The sequence below is a fragment of the Bos indicus genome, chromosome 19 (assembly GCF_029378745.1).
Source record: "Bos indicus isolate NIAB-ARS_2022 breed Sahiwal x Tharparkar chromosome 19, NIAB-ARS_B.indTharparkar_mat_pri_1.0, whole genome shotgun sequence".
Lineage (NCBI taxonomy): Eukaryota > Metazoa > Chordata > Mammalia > Artiodactyla > Bovidae > Bos > Bos indicus.
Window position 1 is genome coordinate 41,616,501 of NC_091778.1, and position 16,739 is coordinate 41,633,239.

Below are 16,739 nucleotides of genomic sequence, written 5' to 3' on the forward strand. Positions count from 1 at the left end.
CCAGCCTTGGCCATATTTCCACCACCCCCTCCCCCTCCCCCCAGAACGAGCACACACCACAGAAGCCAGCTCAGCTGTGAACTATTGGATTTGAGACAGGAATAGAACAGATCGGGGGGCTAGAGAGAAAGAGCGGGGTTGGGGGAGAGTGGTTTAAATAGGGGAGGCTGGGGAGGTGCAGTGATGGGGGAGGGAGGCAGGTATTTACAAGAAGGCTCGGGGGGGCCAGAGGCTCATCTTGGAATATTTTATAACAATATAAATAAGATTCTGGTTTGCTTTTCCTTTTCGTCTCGTAAAGGAGAGAGAAGTGCAGAGTTCGATTCTGTACAAGGGGGCAGCGGCGGAAGGCCGGCCGGGCGGGTCACTGGGCGTCCACCCGGAAGGACAGCAGCTTCTCGGAGTGCATGTTGTTCAGGGTCCGCAGGTCCGGCAGCTTGAGCAGCAGCTTGGTGAAGCGGGAAGTCTCCGAGGGCCGGTTCTTCAGCACCAGAGCCCGAAGAGCCCGCAGCAGCGTCTCCTGGAGCTGCTCCACCGAAGCGGAATTCTCCATTCCCGAGCGGTCTGTGGGGAAGACGACAGCAGTGAGGCAGACTCCCTGAGCTCCTCCGACTCTGACGAGGAGGAGGAGGACGCGGAGGTCTGCGAGGATGCAGCGGTGGCCACGCAGCCTCCCCCTGAAGCCCCTCAGAGGGCTGACGGGGAAGGGGCGGGAGGGGGAACATAATGCCCTCTCCCAGGCCCTGACCCGAAAGCAGGAGATGCCTGCAAACCAGGAGCCCAGGCTCAGCAAGGCCGGCCCCCTTCCCGCCCCACCTGGCCACTCTCCCCTGAACAGGCCCAAGAGGGCCCTGGCTCCCCCGCTGCTCTGTGGTTCCCTCTGCCTGGGACGCCCTTCCCCCTCCTCTGCCTGGCAGTATCTCTACTTGTCCTTTGAGGCCCCACTCGAGTGTCACCTCCTTCCCCAGCTCCCCAGGCAGAAATAGTTGTGTGTGCTCCCAAAGCCCTTGGTTCATGCTTCTACTGTGACACTTATCTCACTGTTTTATAATTAGTCGGGCATGAGTCTGTCTCCTGAGCTAGACTGTGTCTGAATCATGTCTGTATCTCCAGTGCCCGGTGCAGGGCCTGGCCTAGAGTAGGTACTCCATAAAAGGTGTGTTGAATCGAACTGCGTCCGCCTCCTCCCCGGTCAGGCTCAGGCGAGAGCCTGACCTACCTGCAGAGACGAGCACCACCGCGGTGAAGAGGCCCAGCTCCTCCTCGGTAAGCGCCAGGGAGTTGAGCTTCTCGCTGAAGTCGAACATGGCATTGAGCAGGTCCCCCATGCCCATGGCGCCGAGCTCCTGCAGGCTGTAGGTGGTGCGGCTCAGGAACATCACCGTCTGGTCCTTCACGTTGAACAGCGACGCAAAGCGCACCATCAGCACCTGAAGTGGGGACAGTCGTCCTGGGTGGGGCGGAAGACTTGCCAAATCACCCCTACCCTTTTCTGAAGGGGTTACAGGTGCTGCCTTGGATTTCTCAGTCAAGACCGGGGCTAGTTTCTGAGTGGTCAGTGAGGCGGAGCGGGTGGAAGGATGGGGAACATCCCACTGGCTTTGGAATCCAGAGGGCCTGAATCTGAGTCTCAGTCTTGTCACTCCCTGTGACCCTGGGCAAGGCCCTTCGCCAAAGTGAATCTGCTCATGCCTAGAACGGGGGGTAGCGCTGTATTCTGAAGTGTTATTTTACGGTAGCAGGATGTGATTAGACCCCATTTGAGATGACATAAGTTCCGGCCATCCACAGGCAGGACTGGGTGGGATTCTGCCCCTTCCTAATCACTCAAGAGTAAGGTGGCCCCTGCCCACCCCAGACCCTCATTCTGCTAGATCCTTCCCAAGGTTGAGAGCAGGGAGCCCAAATGGTCACTCACCTCAAAGGTGCCAGCCTTAAGCAGGGTGACCTGGTCGTGCTGAGAAAGATCACGGAAACCGGGGATGTGCTTGGCAAACTCTACCACCTCCCGCACAGCGGGTGTGAAGCTCATGGAGAAGTCCTCCCAGATCTCCTGCACAGTTCGCCCGCTGCGTCCATGCGGGTACATGTTCATGGGACATGCCTGGAAAAGGGAAGGATTTGGGGAGGGGAGTATGAGCCAGGCCAGCTCAGATGGGCTTCCCTAGCAGGGCTGGGCCCCAGATTCTGCCTGGGTTAGCCTTGTGGCCTTGGAGCATGGGTCTTTCAGGTAAAGCAGCAATCAAGTGCCAGGTGGAGATCAGGGTTTCCCAGGCAGAGCCCCTCCTGCAGGACTGAACATCCTCTCTACACTTAGCCTCCATACACACCCAGCGACCCTGTTGCTCAATCCGTTCTCCCCAGCCCCCTGCCCACCTCACCCCCAGTGCCCTCACCAGCAGAATGTTCTTGGAGTTGCCCTGCCGCGGACTGTTGACAGGGGCTTCGCCTTCGGGGGCTGGGTACACGTGGGTGGGGCACAGACGGTGCCCATTGCTGTTGGGCTGGTGGCAGCTGTGGTGGGCAGCGCCGGGGGGCCAAGGAGGAGGGTAGGAGGAGGAAGCCTGGCGTAAACTGTTCAGGGCCTCGTTGTGACGCTGGGCGGCCATGATGTTGTCATTGGCAGGCGGGCAGCCCTGACTTTCCCAGTGATGTGGGGTGGTGGCCGGACGGTTGCCCGAGGCATGGTTGGCATTGAAGTTGCCAGGTGAGGTGCCCAGTTTGTCATGGGCGTAGGTGAAGATCTCGCGGTGGGCCCGGGCTACCTGGGATATCACATCCTCCACTGTGGGCTCGGGACTTGGGGATCGAGGAGGCGTCAGCTGCTGTGGGAACTGGGAGAAGCCCACCAGGGGTGAGGGGGCAGGGGCTGGGGGCGGTGAGGGGCCCATGGGGCCCGGGGTGGGGTGCTGGGTGGGTGGGGTCTCCAGTGGGCACTGGCTGCTCAGCTGGTTGTTGGCCAGGTTCATGGCACTCTGCATCTCGGCCAGCATCCGCTGCTTCTCCCGTTTGGGGATGCGCCCAAAACGCACAGCTGTGACAGGATGAGAGCAGTGTCAGGAAGTTCTCACGCGCACTCACATGTTTCTCTTCCTTCCTCCTGAAAGGGCAAGCCCCCGAGGACTTGGGGTTCCATATCAAAACTAAAACCCAGAAGGCCACACCCATGGAGGGGGTTTTCTAAGTAGGGCTTGTGGTAGGAGGGGACCAGAGAAACTAACTGGGAAAGAAGTGTGTGTTTACCCAAGCCCTGATGAAATGTGGCCACCCCCTCTGCAAACGAGACGCACAGTCTTGGGACTTTTTAAGGGAGGGACTAATTCAGAAACCTCGAGTGGAAGAAAGGGGGAAGGTGCGGGGAAGCTGGCGGGGCCATGGTGCTGCCTCACCATCTCGAGACATGCCCACGGAGAGACACTTCTTGAAGCGGCATTGCTGGCAGCGGTTACGATTGATGCGGACGATGGAGCAGTTCTCATTTTTCAGACACCTTTTGTACTGGATGTTCTGCTGGATGCTCCGACGGAAAAAGCCCTGTGGAGCAGGGCAGCGAGTGAGCATCTTGGTCCAGGCCAAGATGTGTCCTGTGTGAGAGGGTCACCTGCCCCTGCCCTTCCCTCCCCTTGCCTCACCTTGCAGCCCTCGCAGGCATGCACGCCATAGTGGAAGCCCGAAGCCACGTCCCCACACACCTTACACAGCAACACCATGCCATTCAGCTCTGAATGGAAGAGAGGGGAGGCAGGTAAACGGGGGTTTCTGAGTGGCCAGAGAGCTGGAGGTTTTCTGGGCTGGAGACTGGGTGGGGGGAAGAGCTGAGGAGGAACTTCAGAATCTAGGGGGCATTTGGATGACCAGACGGGGCCAACAGCAGCTGGTGCAACTCTAGGAGAAATCCCTGAGGCCTGAGTAGGCCCTGGAATAACTGTCACATGAAGATCAACTCCCCACCTAGACCTGGACACCTTCCCTTCCCCCAAATCAACTGGAAACTGACTCACTGGTGATGTTGCTGGTGCTCTTGCTGGGAGACACTCGGTTACTGTCTTCCAGGGCCACCTGTAGACCCCCTGGGGGGCTCCCATTATAGAAGGAAGAGGACGACGATGACGAGGAGGAAGATGAAGAAGAAGGAGAACCATCATCACCCAAGCTGGGCGGAATGCTCCCAAAAGAGCGAGCTGGGTCCTGGGTGAGGGAGCCAGTGGGTGATGGTGGGAAGTAGGTGGGGCAACCTTGGGTCAGGGACTGGAAGCTGCCATTCGAGCTGTCACTGTATAGGGATTCAGGGCTGGTACGGTTTGGAGAGGAGCCACTGGAGCCAATATAGGTGATGACGCCACCTGGCAGGAGAACACAAGGGAAAGGGGTGTCAACTGTTGGGCACTCAGAAGTTAACCATGTGGCACCCCTACTCTTGGAGTCCCCAGAAGAGCCACAATAAGCAATTCCCCAACATAAACCAGACATGGCCATCCAACCCCTGCAACTCTTGGCAGGTACATTCTGCATCTGCCTTGCGTGTGAGGTACCTCCCTAGAGGCATGACCTCTGTGATGCTCTGTGGCCATCTCACATATGTACTGCTCCCCCCACCCCCGCCCTGGATGCCTTCCTTTAGAGTATCAAACGCAACTAATGACTTAATTGTCAGCAGCTGACCTGGGGATGGGAGAGCAGCTGAAAACCATTCATAATGCACAAGCTTCAAGAAAAACAGCCCAGCTGCCGATTTTAATACCAACACCATTCCAGGGATGAGACCATGGAGGGGCAGCTAGCCAACAGTGAGAACAGAGGTCTTAGAAGAATAAAACAATTACATTCTCTCAAAACTGAAAGACATCATCTCCAAAGGTACTGTTCCCCTGGCCTCCAAAATCAAGAGTCAGAGTAGGCTCTATCTCTGAATCCAGGAAGGGCTTAACAGTATGAGCTGCAGGAGGTGGAAGTGAAGAACAAACTGTCCAGCCTAAAGCTTTGGAATTCCCCCTTCTAGATCTCTCCGCCTGGTGACAATGACCTTGGCTCTCTAACCATTCAGGGACTTTGGCCCTCTAGTTATATTGCCAACCAGATGGCCGAGTTCCCATTGCATTAGCAGGATAAAAAAGCGACCTGTCTGCCACACCTTTGGCCAAGTACCTCGCTTGGCTTGCCATCGGTGGGGTGGGAGAAGGGAGGATCCCAGGACACGTGTGAGCCGACACAGGCCATGCCACCGTGTCTACAGAGGCATGTCTTGCTCACCCACTGACACACACTAAGTTGGGCAGGGCCGCCCTAAAATAGCTCAAGGTTGGTCAGGGTGAACCCAGTTCCCTGTAAAACAGTTGCACAACAGATCAGCTCCTACAGTTTCAGGGTTGAGGTGGGGGGATGGGATATTTATTTGGTGGTAAATGAACCTGACCTAGTTCAGCCATCCCCCAAAAGGAAGTAAGACTTTCATCCAAAGAGACTTCCAACCTGGAAGGAGGGGCACATTCAAAAGAGTCTGGTTTTAGATCTAGATCTACCACCACCAACTTGGTTTGTGATCTAGAGGAAATCAACTCCCTTCTCAGAGCCCCAGTTTTACTTTCAGTGGGGAAGAGAAAAGAAAGATGAAAAGAGACTTTATATCCTTTCAGCTATGTTTCTGAGATCTAGTTGTTTTCATGGTGGTGGTTTATTCCCTAAGTCGTGTGATCCCATGGACTGAAGTCCCCCACCACGCTCCTCTGTCCATGGGATTTCCCAGGCAAGAATACTGGAGTAGTTGCCATTTCCTTCTCCAGGGTATCTTCACCACCCAGGGATTGAACCCTGGTCTCCTGCATTGCAGGGAGATTTTTTACCGACTAGGGAAGTCCTTAGGAGGCAAGCTGCTTCTTGTTTCGTGGGGGAAGGGGTAAGAGTGTTGGCAGGACTAAGAGAAGAGATGCTGGGGAACAGAAGGAATTTGTATTGTGGAGAAGCTGACTCTAAAGGCGGTAAGGTGAAGTAGGTGCAAGGACAATAAATTGAAAAGGAGTGAGGAGAAAGCTAGATGTGAGGTCTCTTTGAGGAGTGTAAACATGAAGCCACGAGAGGTCAGGGATGACTCCGTCTTACTCTGCATCGGTTATGGCGAAGGGGGGCCCCCCTCCGACAAGCGGACAGGAAAAGGAGGCAGGCGGGGGCGGTGAGTCAGCCCAGCTTCACCCAGATCTCGGCGGGGCGGGGCGGGAGCCGGGCCCTCAGCCGGCCTCACGTCCCAGCTCCACGTGTGACTCTTGCACGTGGCTCCCCAACGAGGAACCCCAGTACCCGAGGCTCCGCCCTCTCCACTTCCGTCAATCGGGAGCAGTAGCCCCGCCCCCGTTCCGCCCCTCCTAGGAGTCCCGGGTCGGGGTCTTGGGCTGAGCTTCTAACACCGGCTGGGTCGGGACTACAAGGGGAGGAGAAGAGGCGGAGGGGGGAAAAAATCACGCGTTGCCGGGGCAACCGGGGGGCGGAGCTCATTATGTAACGGGGCCGGGAGGCACCCACCAATGGGGTGGCGGCCACGGCTTCTGCTGAATGAAAACAAACGCAGCACGTGGGCCCGGCTCTGCAGCCATGTGAGCGCTCCCGGCTGCCTGGGCGCTCTGGGTGTCCTCCCTGGGGCAGAGCACCACTCTTGGGGCTCCTCAAGTGCCACTCCCTACTGTCACTGAGGGTTCCCCAATGAGATCCGACCCATTTCCCCAGTCCCTCCTGCCTGGAACCCGGGTCGCCCCTCTGCTTCTCAAGTTCCTGCGGACTAGAAGGGAAGAGGAAGATTGTAAAGAGGGGGTCCTCTTTCCGAAAAGTCCAGGCATGCCACAGCTGCAGCGGGAGGATAGATGGGGGCGTTTCAGGGCACTGCTCCAAAACTCCTAGTTACTCTAAACTGTTCATCTCACCACACGTACCCACTCTCTCCATTCCTTCCTTCCCCGGGATCTGAGTCCTTCTAGCTAAAGGGAGCTTTGGGAGTCTGAAGGGTGACGGTGGGGCGTTTCCGGGCGCATTCCCAGGCCGAACAACCCGCTGTGGAAATCCCAGCCCCATGTCCATCACTAGCAAATCCCCTGACCAAGGGAGTCCCCAGTCCCTTTCAAAGTTCCTCTTGTTCCACGACGTAGAGGAGAGGAGACAGTGACAGAGAAAGAATGATGGTAGCAAAGGAATCTTAGTACCTGTGTTGTTGTTAGAGTCCAGGGTCGTCATGTCTTCACTGGCTGACAGCGGTCATTCAAACTGGACCTTGACACAACTGGAGGTTACAGTTGCAGCTGTCGCCCCCTGGGCACTGGCCGAGGGCGGGGAGTGGACCCCCGCGGCTCACGATCAGGATCCGAGGCACTCTGCAGCAAGGTCTTGGCGGGGCAGGACTGCAGCCCTGAAGAAGGGTAGAACGCTGAGGCACCGAGGTCTGTTTTGCATGGGAAGAGCAGAGAGAGTGTGGGGGAAGGGGGCGGAGGGAATCAGCCTGCAGTACTTCTGGCTAGAAGGTAGCAAGGAGGGTCGGGTCTCTGCAGTGCACGGGGTGCCACTGCCTGACGACTCCGCAGCGCTGCAGGGTATCGAATCTGGAGCTCCTTGTGCAAAAGTCCCACAGGGAGAGAGGCTGCAGTCAGGAAGTAAGTAGGTGATGGGGAGAAACAGGGCACCCAGGCGCAAAGAAGCGAGACGTGTGCCCTGCTACGTTCCCTCGGCAGCAATATTTCACTCTGCCAATCTCAGCCGCCTTTTGCCCCAGCCTTTTTCCCTGGGACAGAGGGCTCTGCGCAGGCGCCAGCAACCCAGGGTTCCCGGGCCGCACGCGGCACTGGAGCAGGTACCATGTGATCCCAGGGAGCGCCTCGTGCCCCAGTGACACACTTTTCCAGCAGCAGGCACGTTGAGCTCGGTGCGCCTGCGTAAAGCCGAGGCTGTCGGGATATGTAGTCCGTTGGCAAAGTGGGCGGACTGCGTTTATTTCCCCATTTCTGCCTTGCACAAGCTCTTGCTGGAACCGGGGAGGAGCTGCGAGCCTTGTGGGGTGGAGTGCGTTGAAGAGTCAGGGTGGCGTGTTTGGAAAGCTTGTATGGCAGAGGCATGTGAATTCCTGGGGAGGGACTGACAAGCTTGGCGGCTCCCTGGGAGATCAAAGCTAACAGCCCCTTTCTGCAAATCTTGCAAACGTGAGGGCTTCACGTGATTGTGGGACTGACCCTGCCTTGAGGTTAGTGGCCACACGAGAGAGAGATGATAGGGGAGGGAGATAGCCCCACCGTCAGGAGCTTAAGCTCCTGCAGAGCCAAGTCCTGAGAGGGAAAGGAAATGTGACCCCTTTTGCGTTCTACTCCCCTTTGGGAAAGGAGTTGCCATAGGGGTTGAGGATGTCCCTGGGGACTCCCTGTTTGCTTATATGACACCACCCCACCCACTCAAGGTGACTTTGGGGTGAGTCATTTCCCTTTGTCTAGGAAATAAAAAGGACAAGGGAAGGAAACTGTGGTGAAAGTGTTTTGAGGTCCTAAAATAAAAGGACCAGAGGTAAGTCAGGGCTTGGGGCACCCCCCCAGCTCCACCCCCAGTGCTTCAGGGTAGTATGGGTTTCATATGGGAACACAGAGATCATCTTAACCCCTATCCTTTACTGATGAGAAAGGCTTAGAAGGAGTGACTGGCCCAAGGTCAGACAGCCATTGCTGGTTTCATTTGCCTACCATCAGGCAGTGAGCTGACATGAAAGTGAAACATTGAACAGGGGTTAAAAACAGCCAGCATCTCCCTTCAGAGGAGCAACTCTACCCCACTGGTGAAAGCGGGTCTCCAGTGGAGGTCTATCATGGTTTTTTTGTTTGTTTGTTTTTGGGTTTTTTTGGCCTCACCATGCAGCTTGTGGGATCCCTGACCAAGGATTGAGCCCAGATCCCTGGCAGAGAGCTCGCAGTCCTAACTGGACTGCCAGGGAATTCCCGGGTCTATTCTGTTTGAGGACTTGGGTGTGGGGAGAGCTGAGAACCTCTTCTTGAAGCAGCCCAGTGAACCCGCGCCACCTGCTGCTTCCTGCTAATCCCTCTTCAGTCCCACTGCTCCTAGGGAGGGTTTTGTTTGTTTTTTTGCACAACAGAAGCCCTTCCCCACTTGTTCACAGACCACTCCTGGGACAGCATTGATGGATGCCTGGACACAGCCATCAAAGAGGTAGAGAAAAGGAGGCGTGTGGACCCCGGGGAAGGAGTAGGCTGGGTGGTGAGGAAGTGAGTAAGCAGAGAGGACTGTGATGGTGACTGAAGGGGAGGCAGCTGGGCAGCTGGCCTGACCACTCGCTGACCCTCTGCTTCCCTGGGGAAGACAGATGGACTCCCTAAAACCGTTTGGGATTTAGCTTTGTTCCCTTGCCCCCAAGAACAGTGGGAGAGAGAAGGCAGTGGGCTCTTCCCTGGGCTGCCCGAGCCCCTTGGCCCAGAGCTGGGAATCTTCAGCAGAGCGTGGGAGGGCCTGGGAGGGGCTAGGACAAACAAGGAAAGAGGCTTTTCAGGAAAACTTGGTTCTGAACTTGGCCTCCACCCCCTCTCCCTCCTCCTTCAGGGCTCTGGAGGGAACCCTGGGAGGTGATCTGCCTTATGCAGCACTGCATGCTCTCTGTGCCCTTTCTGAGTTTCCATCAGAGCCAGGACCCAAGCCCAGGGACCTGCCACCGCTGGATTCAAAATCAGGGACCTTGGCGTGACCTCTAGCTCCCCACCAGCCTCTGCACTCCCTTTAGTTGCCCTGTTTAGCACCTACAGCTCTGTTTGCTGCTGTGGTGACCCTGCCCACCCCTTGTTCTGCTTGCTGGTGTTTATTCCCATGGGGGGAGGGCCAGGGGTCAAGATTCCCTCCCTGAGTTTACAGCCAGTGAGAGGGAGGAGGAGGCAGAGACTGCATGAGCTGAAATGCAGTCAGCCTAACTCTTGGCAAGAAGCTGGGTTGTTTTGCAGTCTGTGTGAGGTATGAAAGCGGAGGCTGGGAAGGAGGAGGCAAAGGAGGGGGGTTCCTTCTGGGTCCTCCTTCCTCTGAACCTCTTACAGGGCCCCTCCTTTTCTCCCTGACAAGTAACTTTGGGATCTTCCTTCTAAAACTGGAGAGAAGGATACAGAATAATGAAGAGGCAGGATTCTCCCTTTGTTCCAGAAGCTTCTATCTATCCACCCTGTTCCTCTCTCTGTCAACAGCTGCTGGGAAAAGGACAGAGACTATGGGACTCAGAGCCACCAAAGGGAGGGAGAAAAGGCTGGGTTGTCTGGCCTTTGGGGACCTGTAATAGAATCTAGCTTTGGCCTCTCTTTCACTTCAGCCTTGACCTAAGACAACAGGTGTATATCAACATGGCCTCCGACCCTCTCCTGCCAGCTGGACATTCCAGTTCTCTTTTACACACACACACATACACATGTGCACTCATGCACCATATCTCCCATAGCCAAATTCAGCCCAAGAATTTGGACCCTTAATAAATAGTGCTCAGATAGAATCCAAGACCTGGCACAGCAAAGCACATCTAGCTCCATATTGCCCACACTTCTGCACAGATTCCTCAGAGTCTGAGATTCCAGACTGACCTCACCATTTAGGGACAGGGTGGGATCCTGTATGTGAGTGTGTTTCCAACTATGTCTTAAATTCTCTTGGATTTCTTTGATATGGGGAAGACAGCAGAGATAGGGTAGAGGAAAGGAAAAGAGTGAGAGCTCTAAGCTCTGGCCCGAGTGTGTGTGTATGCGATCGTAGAGACCGTATGTCCGAGTGTATAAGCGTGAATGGCAGGAGTGTGCATGGATGTGTGTGTTTGATCCAAGACCTTTTCTTCTCATCAGTAGGACACTGTGGGTAACAGGACAACACCTTGTGCAAATCCTGGGTGGCCTAAATCTTGACTGACTGACTGACTGACTGAGGAGGGTGGGTCCTTGCTGGAAACCAGGTCAGGCTTCAGTAAGTGTCTTCCTCCCCCGCCCCTCTCTCACCGAGAGAACCATTGCCCCTGGGAAATAACCTACCTGCCCAGGTGATGCAAACCCCAAGACAGAAACTCTGGGAATGCCCTACACTCAGGCAGCAAGCCCTGCGCTGGGAGATACTCATTCCCAGCCCTCCTAGGTCTTTTTTTCCTGCTCTCTGAAAGGCCAGCCAGCTTTCCCTAACCCACCCAGAGCTTTGATGTCTTGGGGAGAATTTCAAGAGAATGAAGTAGGAGGGTTAAAGTCTGAGTTAATTTGTTCTTTGAGGGAGATGGAAAAAAGGAGGGTGAAGTATGATCCAGAGCTGGGTTACATGGATGTGTTTTGCCTCAGATTCTATCTTTACCTCAGTACTCCTTTTTCCAAGGAAAGGGAATAATAAATATGTACTGAGTACCAACTGTAGGCTTCCCCAGTGGCGCTAGTAGTAAAGAATCCACCTGCCAATGCAGAAGACCTGGAGACATGGGTTCGATCCCTGGGTCGGGAAGATCCCCTGAAGGAGAGCATGGCAACCCACTCCGATATTCTTGCCTGGAGAATCCCATGGACAGAGGAGCCTGGTGGGCTACAGTTCATGGAGTCGCAAAGAGTCGGACACAACTGAAGCGACTTAGCATGCACACCAACTATATGCCAGGCACTGGCTAAGTGTATTACATAAATTATTTCACTGAATATCCACAACTACCCTGTGCAGTAGGTCTCATTCTGAGTTTAGAGGTGGGCAGTCTGAGACCTAGAGATATTTATTCACTTGCCCAGGATGCTTCAGAGACTAGGCGATTTGCCTTGAAGCTGTATTTGAAGTGAAGTGTGTAAAACTGAGATGTCACGTTAAATAATGGTGGGAAAAAATAATAGTGGAGTTAATGGAGGTTTTGGAGGTGCTAAAACTCCCCCAGCTGTCCCTTGGAACTACCAAGAGACACAATGAAAATGGGGATGTTGGAAATTCAGCCCCGAGCCTGTGGATCAAACTCTTTCCACTAGCAAGCTGCCCATCCTGGAGAGAAGGATTACACCGAGTGGAATGTCTGAGCTGCAAGCTCATCCTGGTGCTACAAGTGAGGTGTGTCACCACGAAGGGGAAGCCTGAGCACCCCTTGCTCCTGACCCCACAAGTACCTTAGCCATCTAGAACCTCTCACTCACTCCAACCACTCTTCTTCTTCCCTTAAACGCCTGCCTTCCTCCCTCCTCCAGTCTCCTCTTCTGGTGAGGTAGAAGGGGGCAAGAATAAGGTGCAAACAAACAAACATACAATAAGATGAACTTCCTCCCACGTGCTACAACTAAAGCTCAACTAAGATGTGGTGCAGCCAAATAAATAAAAGACAGAGTTCCATGTTATCTGCTACAGAGGTGATAACTGAAGCAGGCATTGAGCTTTTTTAGTTGGTGATGAGGGGAGAGGGACACTGACATGTAGGTCTGGGCCCCTTAAAGGGCCATGGCACTTCCTTCCAAACTGTTACTCACTCAGTCGTGTCTGACTCTTTGGGACCCCATGGACTGTAGCCTGCCAGCCTCATCTTTCCATGAGATTCTCCAGGCAAGAATACTAGAGTGGGTTGCCACGTCCTTCTCCCAGGGATCTTCCTGACTCAGGGATCAAACCTGGGTCTCCTGCATTGCAGGCAGATTCTTTACCATCTGAGCCACCAAGGAAACCTGCTTCCTTCTAAGGGGTATATCAAGAATGGATTGGTTAGGGGGGAAATGGGAATCGTTTGGCGGTCCAGTGGTTAGGACTAGGCACTTTCACTACCAGGTCCCTGGTCAGGAAATTAAGATCCCACCAGCCACGTGTGGGATGCCACCCCCCCAAAAAAAGGATTTTTTGGGTTGCATGACCTCCATCTTGCTGGAAGGCACCCTCGGCAGGGGCTCCATGAATGAAGACTGCATGGATGCCCTCCTCCCTTAGGAGCCTTGTACACGCAGACCCTTTGGTGGTAACCATATCTACATGGATCCCTTGGTAGAAACCAATTGATATGGATCTATTGCCAGAAATGACTTGTTACATATTTGGTTACCTTTATAATTCACTGAGTTGATTGACTTTTCCAGTGAAACAAAGTTCTCTTTCCTTGCTAACAGTTCAAATATAAGCTTCAGTTAAAAAAAAAAAAAAAAAAGAATAGATTGGTTAAAGGAGTATGAAAGGCCACCAAGGACAGACAGAAGTTGTATAAAATGCCATAAGGAAATGACAACTTCCTTCCCCATTTACCTGCTTAAGAGACGAGTACTTCTAAAAACAGTCCTCTGAGAGCCACTCATCATCCTGGGTCAGTGCTTCTTCAGCAGATGATTTGGGGAATTCAATGGAGGATTCCCCTCTCTGAACCCAGGATCCCACCAAAACCACAGGATCAGGGAGGTGACATGGACCGCCTTTGGCAGTAGAAAACTAAGCCCCTGAATGCCCTCCTTCTGGCATGGAGTTCCCCCTGCCAGGTTGAAGGGCGGTGGCATCCAGCACAGGCTATGCCAAGGCCATCCTGTCCGACCTTTGTATGCTCTGCTGGAGCCCAGGGCTGGTGTCATCTTCCAGGTTCCTGCACCTGCCCACTGGCTGTCCTTGAGCCTCTGTAGGACGCACACACACGGGAATGTGCAGGGGGAGTGGTGGGGGCGGGGATGCCCATGTGCCTGCCCCTATTTCGATCGTTTACCCCAGCTCTGTCTCAAACCTCCGTGTCCAGCGTCTCTCCTCATTCCTTGGGTCTCTGCAGATCTCCTCAGAGCTGCCTGGGGGAGGCCAGAGGCTCATGACAGTCCTCGTGAGCAGGATGGACCTTGGAGGAGCTGCAGCCTGGGCAGGCATTAGGGGCTGAGTGTAGCTTCTGGGAGGCTTACATAAACACTGGCTGGGATGAGGAGGGAAAGAGGGATGCAGTGGGCAGCCCAGGGAAGAAAAGCAACCCTGGACAGCCAGCTCAATCTGAGTGGAAAGAAGGAACAAGGCTGGTTTTCCCTCCTCCCATCTCTCTCCCCTGGTTTGCAGCTGTTAGTTGGTCTGGAAAGACTGCAGTATCTTGGGGGAGGGGGCAGGCGAAGGAGAGGGGGAGGATGCAACTTCACAAATTTGGGATCCCTCCCCTTTTTCTAAATTGGGGGTCGGGGTGGGAAGAAGCAATTTGCCAAAGAGATTTTTCAATGCCACAGGAAGGAGCTTTGGCTCATTAGAATGCGCAGTTTGCACCCTGAAAAAAAAAAATCTGTGCTGGTTGCAAAAATGCAGACGTGTGTAGGGGCCCAGCAGAGAATTAAAAAAAAAAAAAAAGCGCTAGCTCTGCAATGCAGGATCTGCGAAGTTTTGATGCGGTGAGAAAATGTGGGTCGTGCTCAGTTCGTTTGCTTGTTCCTGCTAACCTACTGTCCGCCTGACTCCAGCATCGTCTCACATCCCAGCGAGAGGCACTGCAGTTCAGAAATAGGGTCACGGGTGGGGGCCAGAGCCCAGGGCTGGGACCAGGGGTCTGGGGTTAGAGTGCTGAGACAGGATACTATGGGGCTGGGAGGACTGGGCAGAAGGGAGGCTGGAGGGATGGAGGGATGGAGGCTGAACTTGTCTCTCACATCCCAAGGAAGAGTTTGTTCTCCAGCTGGATGGGGTTAGTGTTCTTCCAGATCTCACCCCCACCCCCATCCCATCCCTCAGCTCCTCCCGATCCCCAGTTGGCAGAGGGATTTTCCTTTTCCTGTCTGCTCACCCTGCAGATCACTGCTGCAGAAAGAATCCTTGCTTCCAGTCCCCAGCCCCACAAATTCCTGAGCTCTCCAGGTTCTAATCCTGGACGGAGCACTCACTGTATCTTTGGGTGGCATCCTCCTTCCTAGAAACAGGGGACCCTGCAGCCTGACTGGGGGAGCCCAGACTGCAGGGAAACCAAGTCTTGGCTCTGGGCTGCCATTAGCACATCAGTTGGAGGGCTGAGGCTGGCATTCTGTGTTCTTGGCTTGGGGAGGCTTTTGTTCGTTTGGGGCCTAGGGCTCTAGGTTGTGTAAATGCCAAGGGGCTGCCTTGGAGGAGAACCTGCCCCAGGGGAAACCATGTTGCTTTCCTGGGTGTTTTCTCCCCTGGTGGCTAGCGAGAGGCAGGAGACGCAAGCAGGGTAAAGAGCCAGGAGACGGGGGAAGGGAGCCCAATGCCTTTTCACTTCTTCCCCATCTTTCCTCCTGCTTCTCCGGTCGGTGGAGGACCGGGCCGAGTGTGTCTGTGCCGGCCCGAGGCTCACGCGGGCTGCCGGGGTCACATGGCCCGGGCATGTGCAGCCTGCTCCATTTCTACCACAACAACTCGCTCATAAACAGCCCGGCTGCCGCGGCGGTGGCGGCGCAGACATGTGCGAGCGAGGGGGTGGGGCACGTGGCCCTGCCCGAGCCAAGGGAAGGCGCTCGCTCAGCACGGCCTCTCCCCTCCCCGCGCTGGCGCTGCCTCGCCACAGGAAATTCCTAGTGCTCCGCTGCTGCTGCAAAACATGTTTTTGGGAAGTGACTTTCAATAAGTATGGAGTCGATGGACTATTTAAATGGAGACAGAACGGATAATCAGTCGGAGACCCGCTTCTGCCCTCCCTTGCCCTCTCTGGGATCCCTGGAGGGCTGAGCAGGAGTCACGTGTTCCTAATTCTCACCTGTTCCTTCCTACTAAACTGTATGAAATTAGAACCAACCAGGTCCCCGTGGTGAGTGAGCACTGAGGTGAGGGGCTGTGGTTGCCTAAGCCAGGGGTGCTCAGGATCCACTGGTGGTCCCAGGATTAGTGGTGGGGTCAGCATCACCTGGGCACCTGTTAGAAGAAATGCAGGTTCTCATGTCCCATCCCAGACCCATGAATCAGAAACTCTGGTGGTGGAGCCCAGCAGTCTGAGTTCCACCCAGCCCTACAGGCGAGTCTGATGCTGGAGAACCATGGCTCTGGGTCTCTGTTCTCTAGCAAACAGTCCTGTAGGAGATTCTATCCCATAATCTGGGGAAGGTCTTCCTTCTTCCTTTGTGCTTCTTTATCTTAAAGTATAGCCAGAGAGTGTAACTTGATTCATTTTGACTCAGTGTGAAAAGCATTTACTGAGTGCCTACTGTGTGCAAGGATTCTGGAAATGAGAGCAAATGAGTAGTGAGAGGATAAGTAGCTGAGACATGATAGGGTAAGGTTTGGGGGGAAGAATGAGGGAAAGAGAAGGCCAAGACTGTTTATCCTTTCTCCATCTTCCCTACATTTCTTCCTGAGGCTCCTACAGAACAATCCATTGTGGTTTAAACTGTTTTGAGTCTAGAGGTAGAAACTGGTCCCTTGTCTATTTTTGCTGGCCTTGGGAACCCCAAACTTGTTACAAACATAGGTCCTTTGACTCCCCATGCAAAACCAATAGTATGAGCACCATCATACTCTTCAGTTCAGTTGCTCAGTTGTGTCTGACTCTTTGGGACCCCATGGACTGCGCCATCAGTTCAGTTCAGTTCAGTCACTCAGTCGTGTCCAACTCTTCGAGACCCCATGAATCGCAGCACCCCAGGCCTCCCTGTCCATCACCAACTCCCGGAGTTCACCCAAACCCACATCCATCGAGTCAGTGATGCCATCCAGCCATCTCATCCTCTGTCGTCCCCTTCTCCTCCTTCCCCCAATCCCTCCCAGCATCAGAGTCTTTTCCAATGAGTCAACTCTTGTCATGAGGTGGCCAAAGTACTGGAGTTTCAGCTTCAGCATCGTTCTCTCCAAAGAAATCCCAAGGCTGATCTCCT

At 54.5% G+C, this 16,739-nt stretch overlaps 1 protein-coding gene across 1 annotated transcript; it reads right to left on the minus strand.

The window, feature by feature from the left end:
• Positions 1-70: 70 nt before the first annotated feature.
• Positions 71-7,826, minus strand: NR1D1 (nuclear receptor subfamily 1 group D member 1). Its single transcript, XM_019981024.2, has 8 exons — positions 7,185-7,826; positions 4,002-4,343; positions 3,633-3,721; positions 3,390-3,534; positions 2,397-3,034; positions 1,919-2,104; positions 1,220-1,430; positions 71-564 (listed from the first exon to the last, which is right to left on the minus strand). Exons 1-8 carry the CDS (start codon positions 7,213-7,215, stop codon positions 365-367), a joined length of 1,842 nt encoding a protein of 613 aa, XP_019836583.2. The 5' UTR covers positions 7,216-7,826; the 3' UTR covers positions 71-364.
• Between the last annotated feature and the right edge of the window lie 8,913 nt (positions 7,827-16,739).

Coding starts and splice junctions, on each gene's coding strand:
- NR1D1 (XM_019981024.2), bottom strand. CDS start 7,215: ATGACGACCCTGGACTCTAACAACAACACAG. Junction 4,344..7,184: donor GGACTCTAACAACAACACAG/GTACTAAGATTC, acceptor TTCTCCTGCCAG/GTGGCGTCATCACCTATATT. Junction 3,722..4,001: donor GAGCACCAGCAACATCACCA/GTGAGTCAGTTT, acceptor TCTTCCATTCAG/AGCTGAATGGCATGGTGTTG.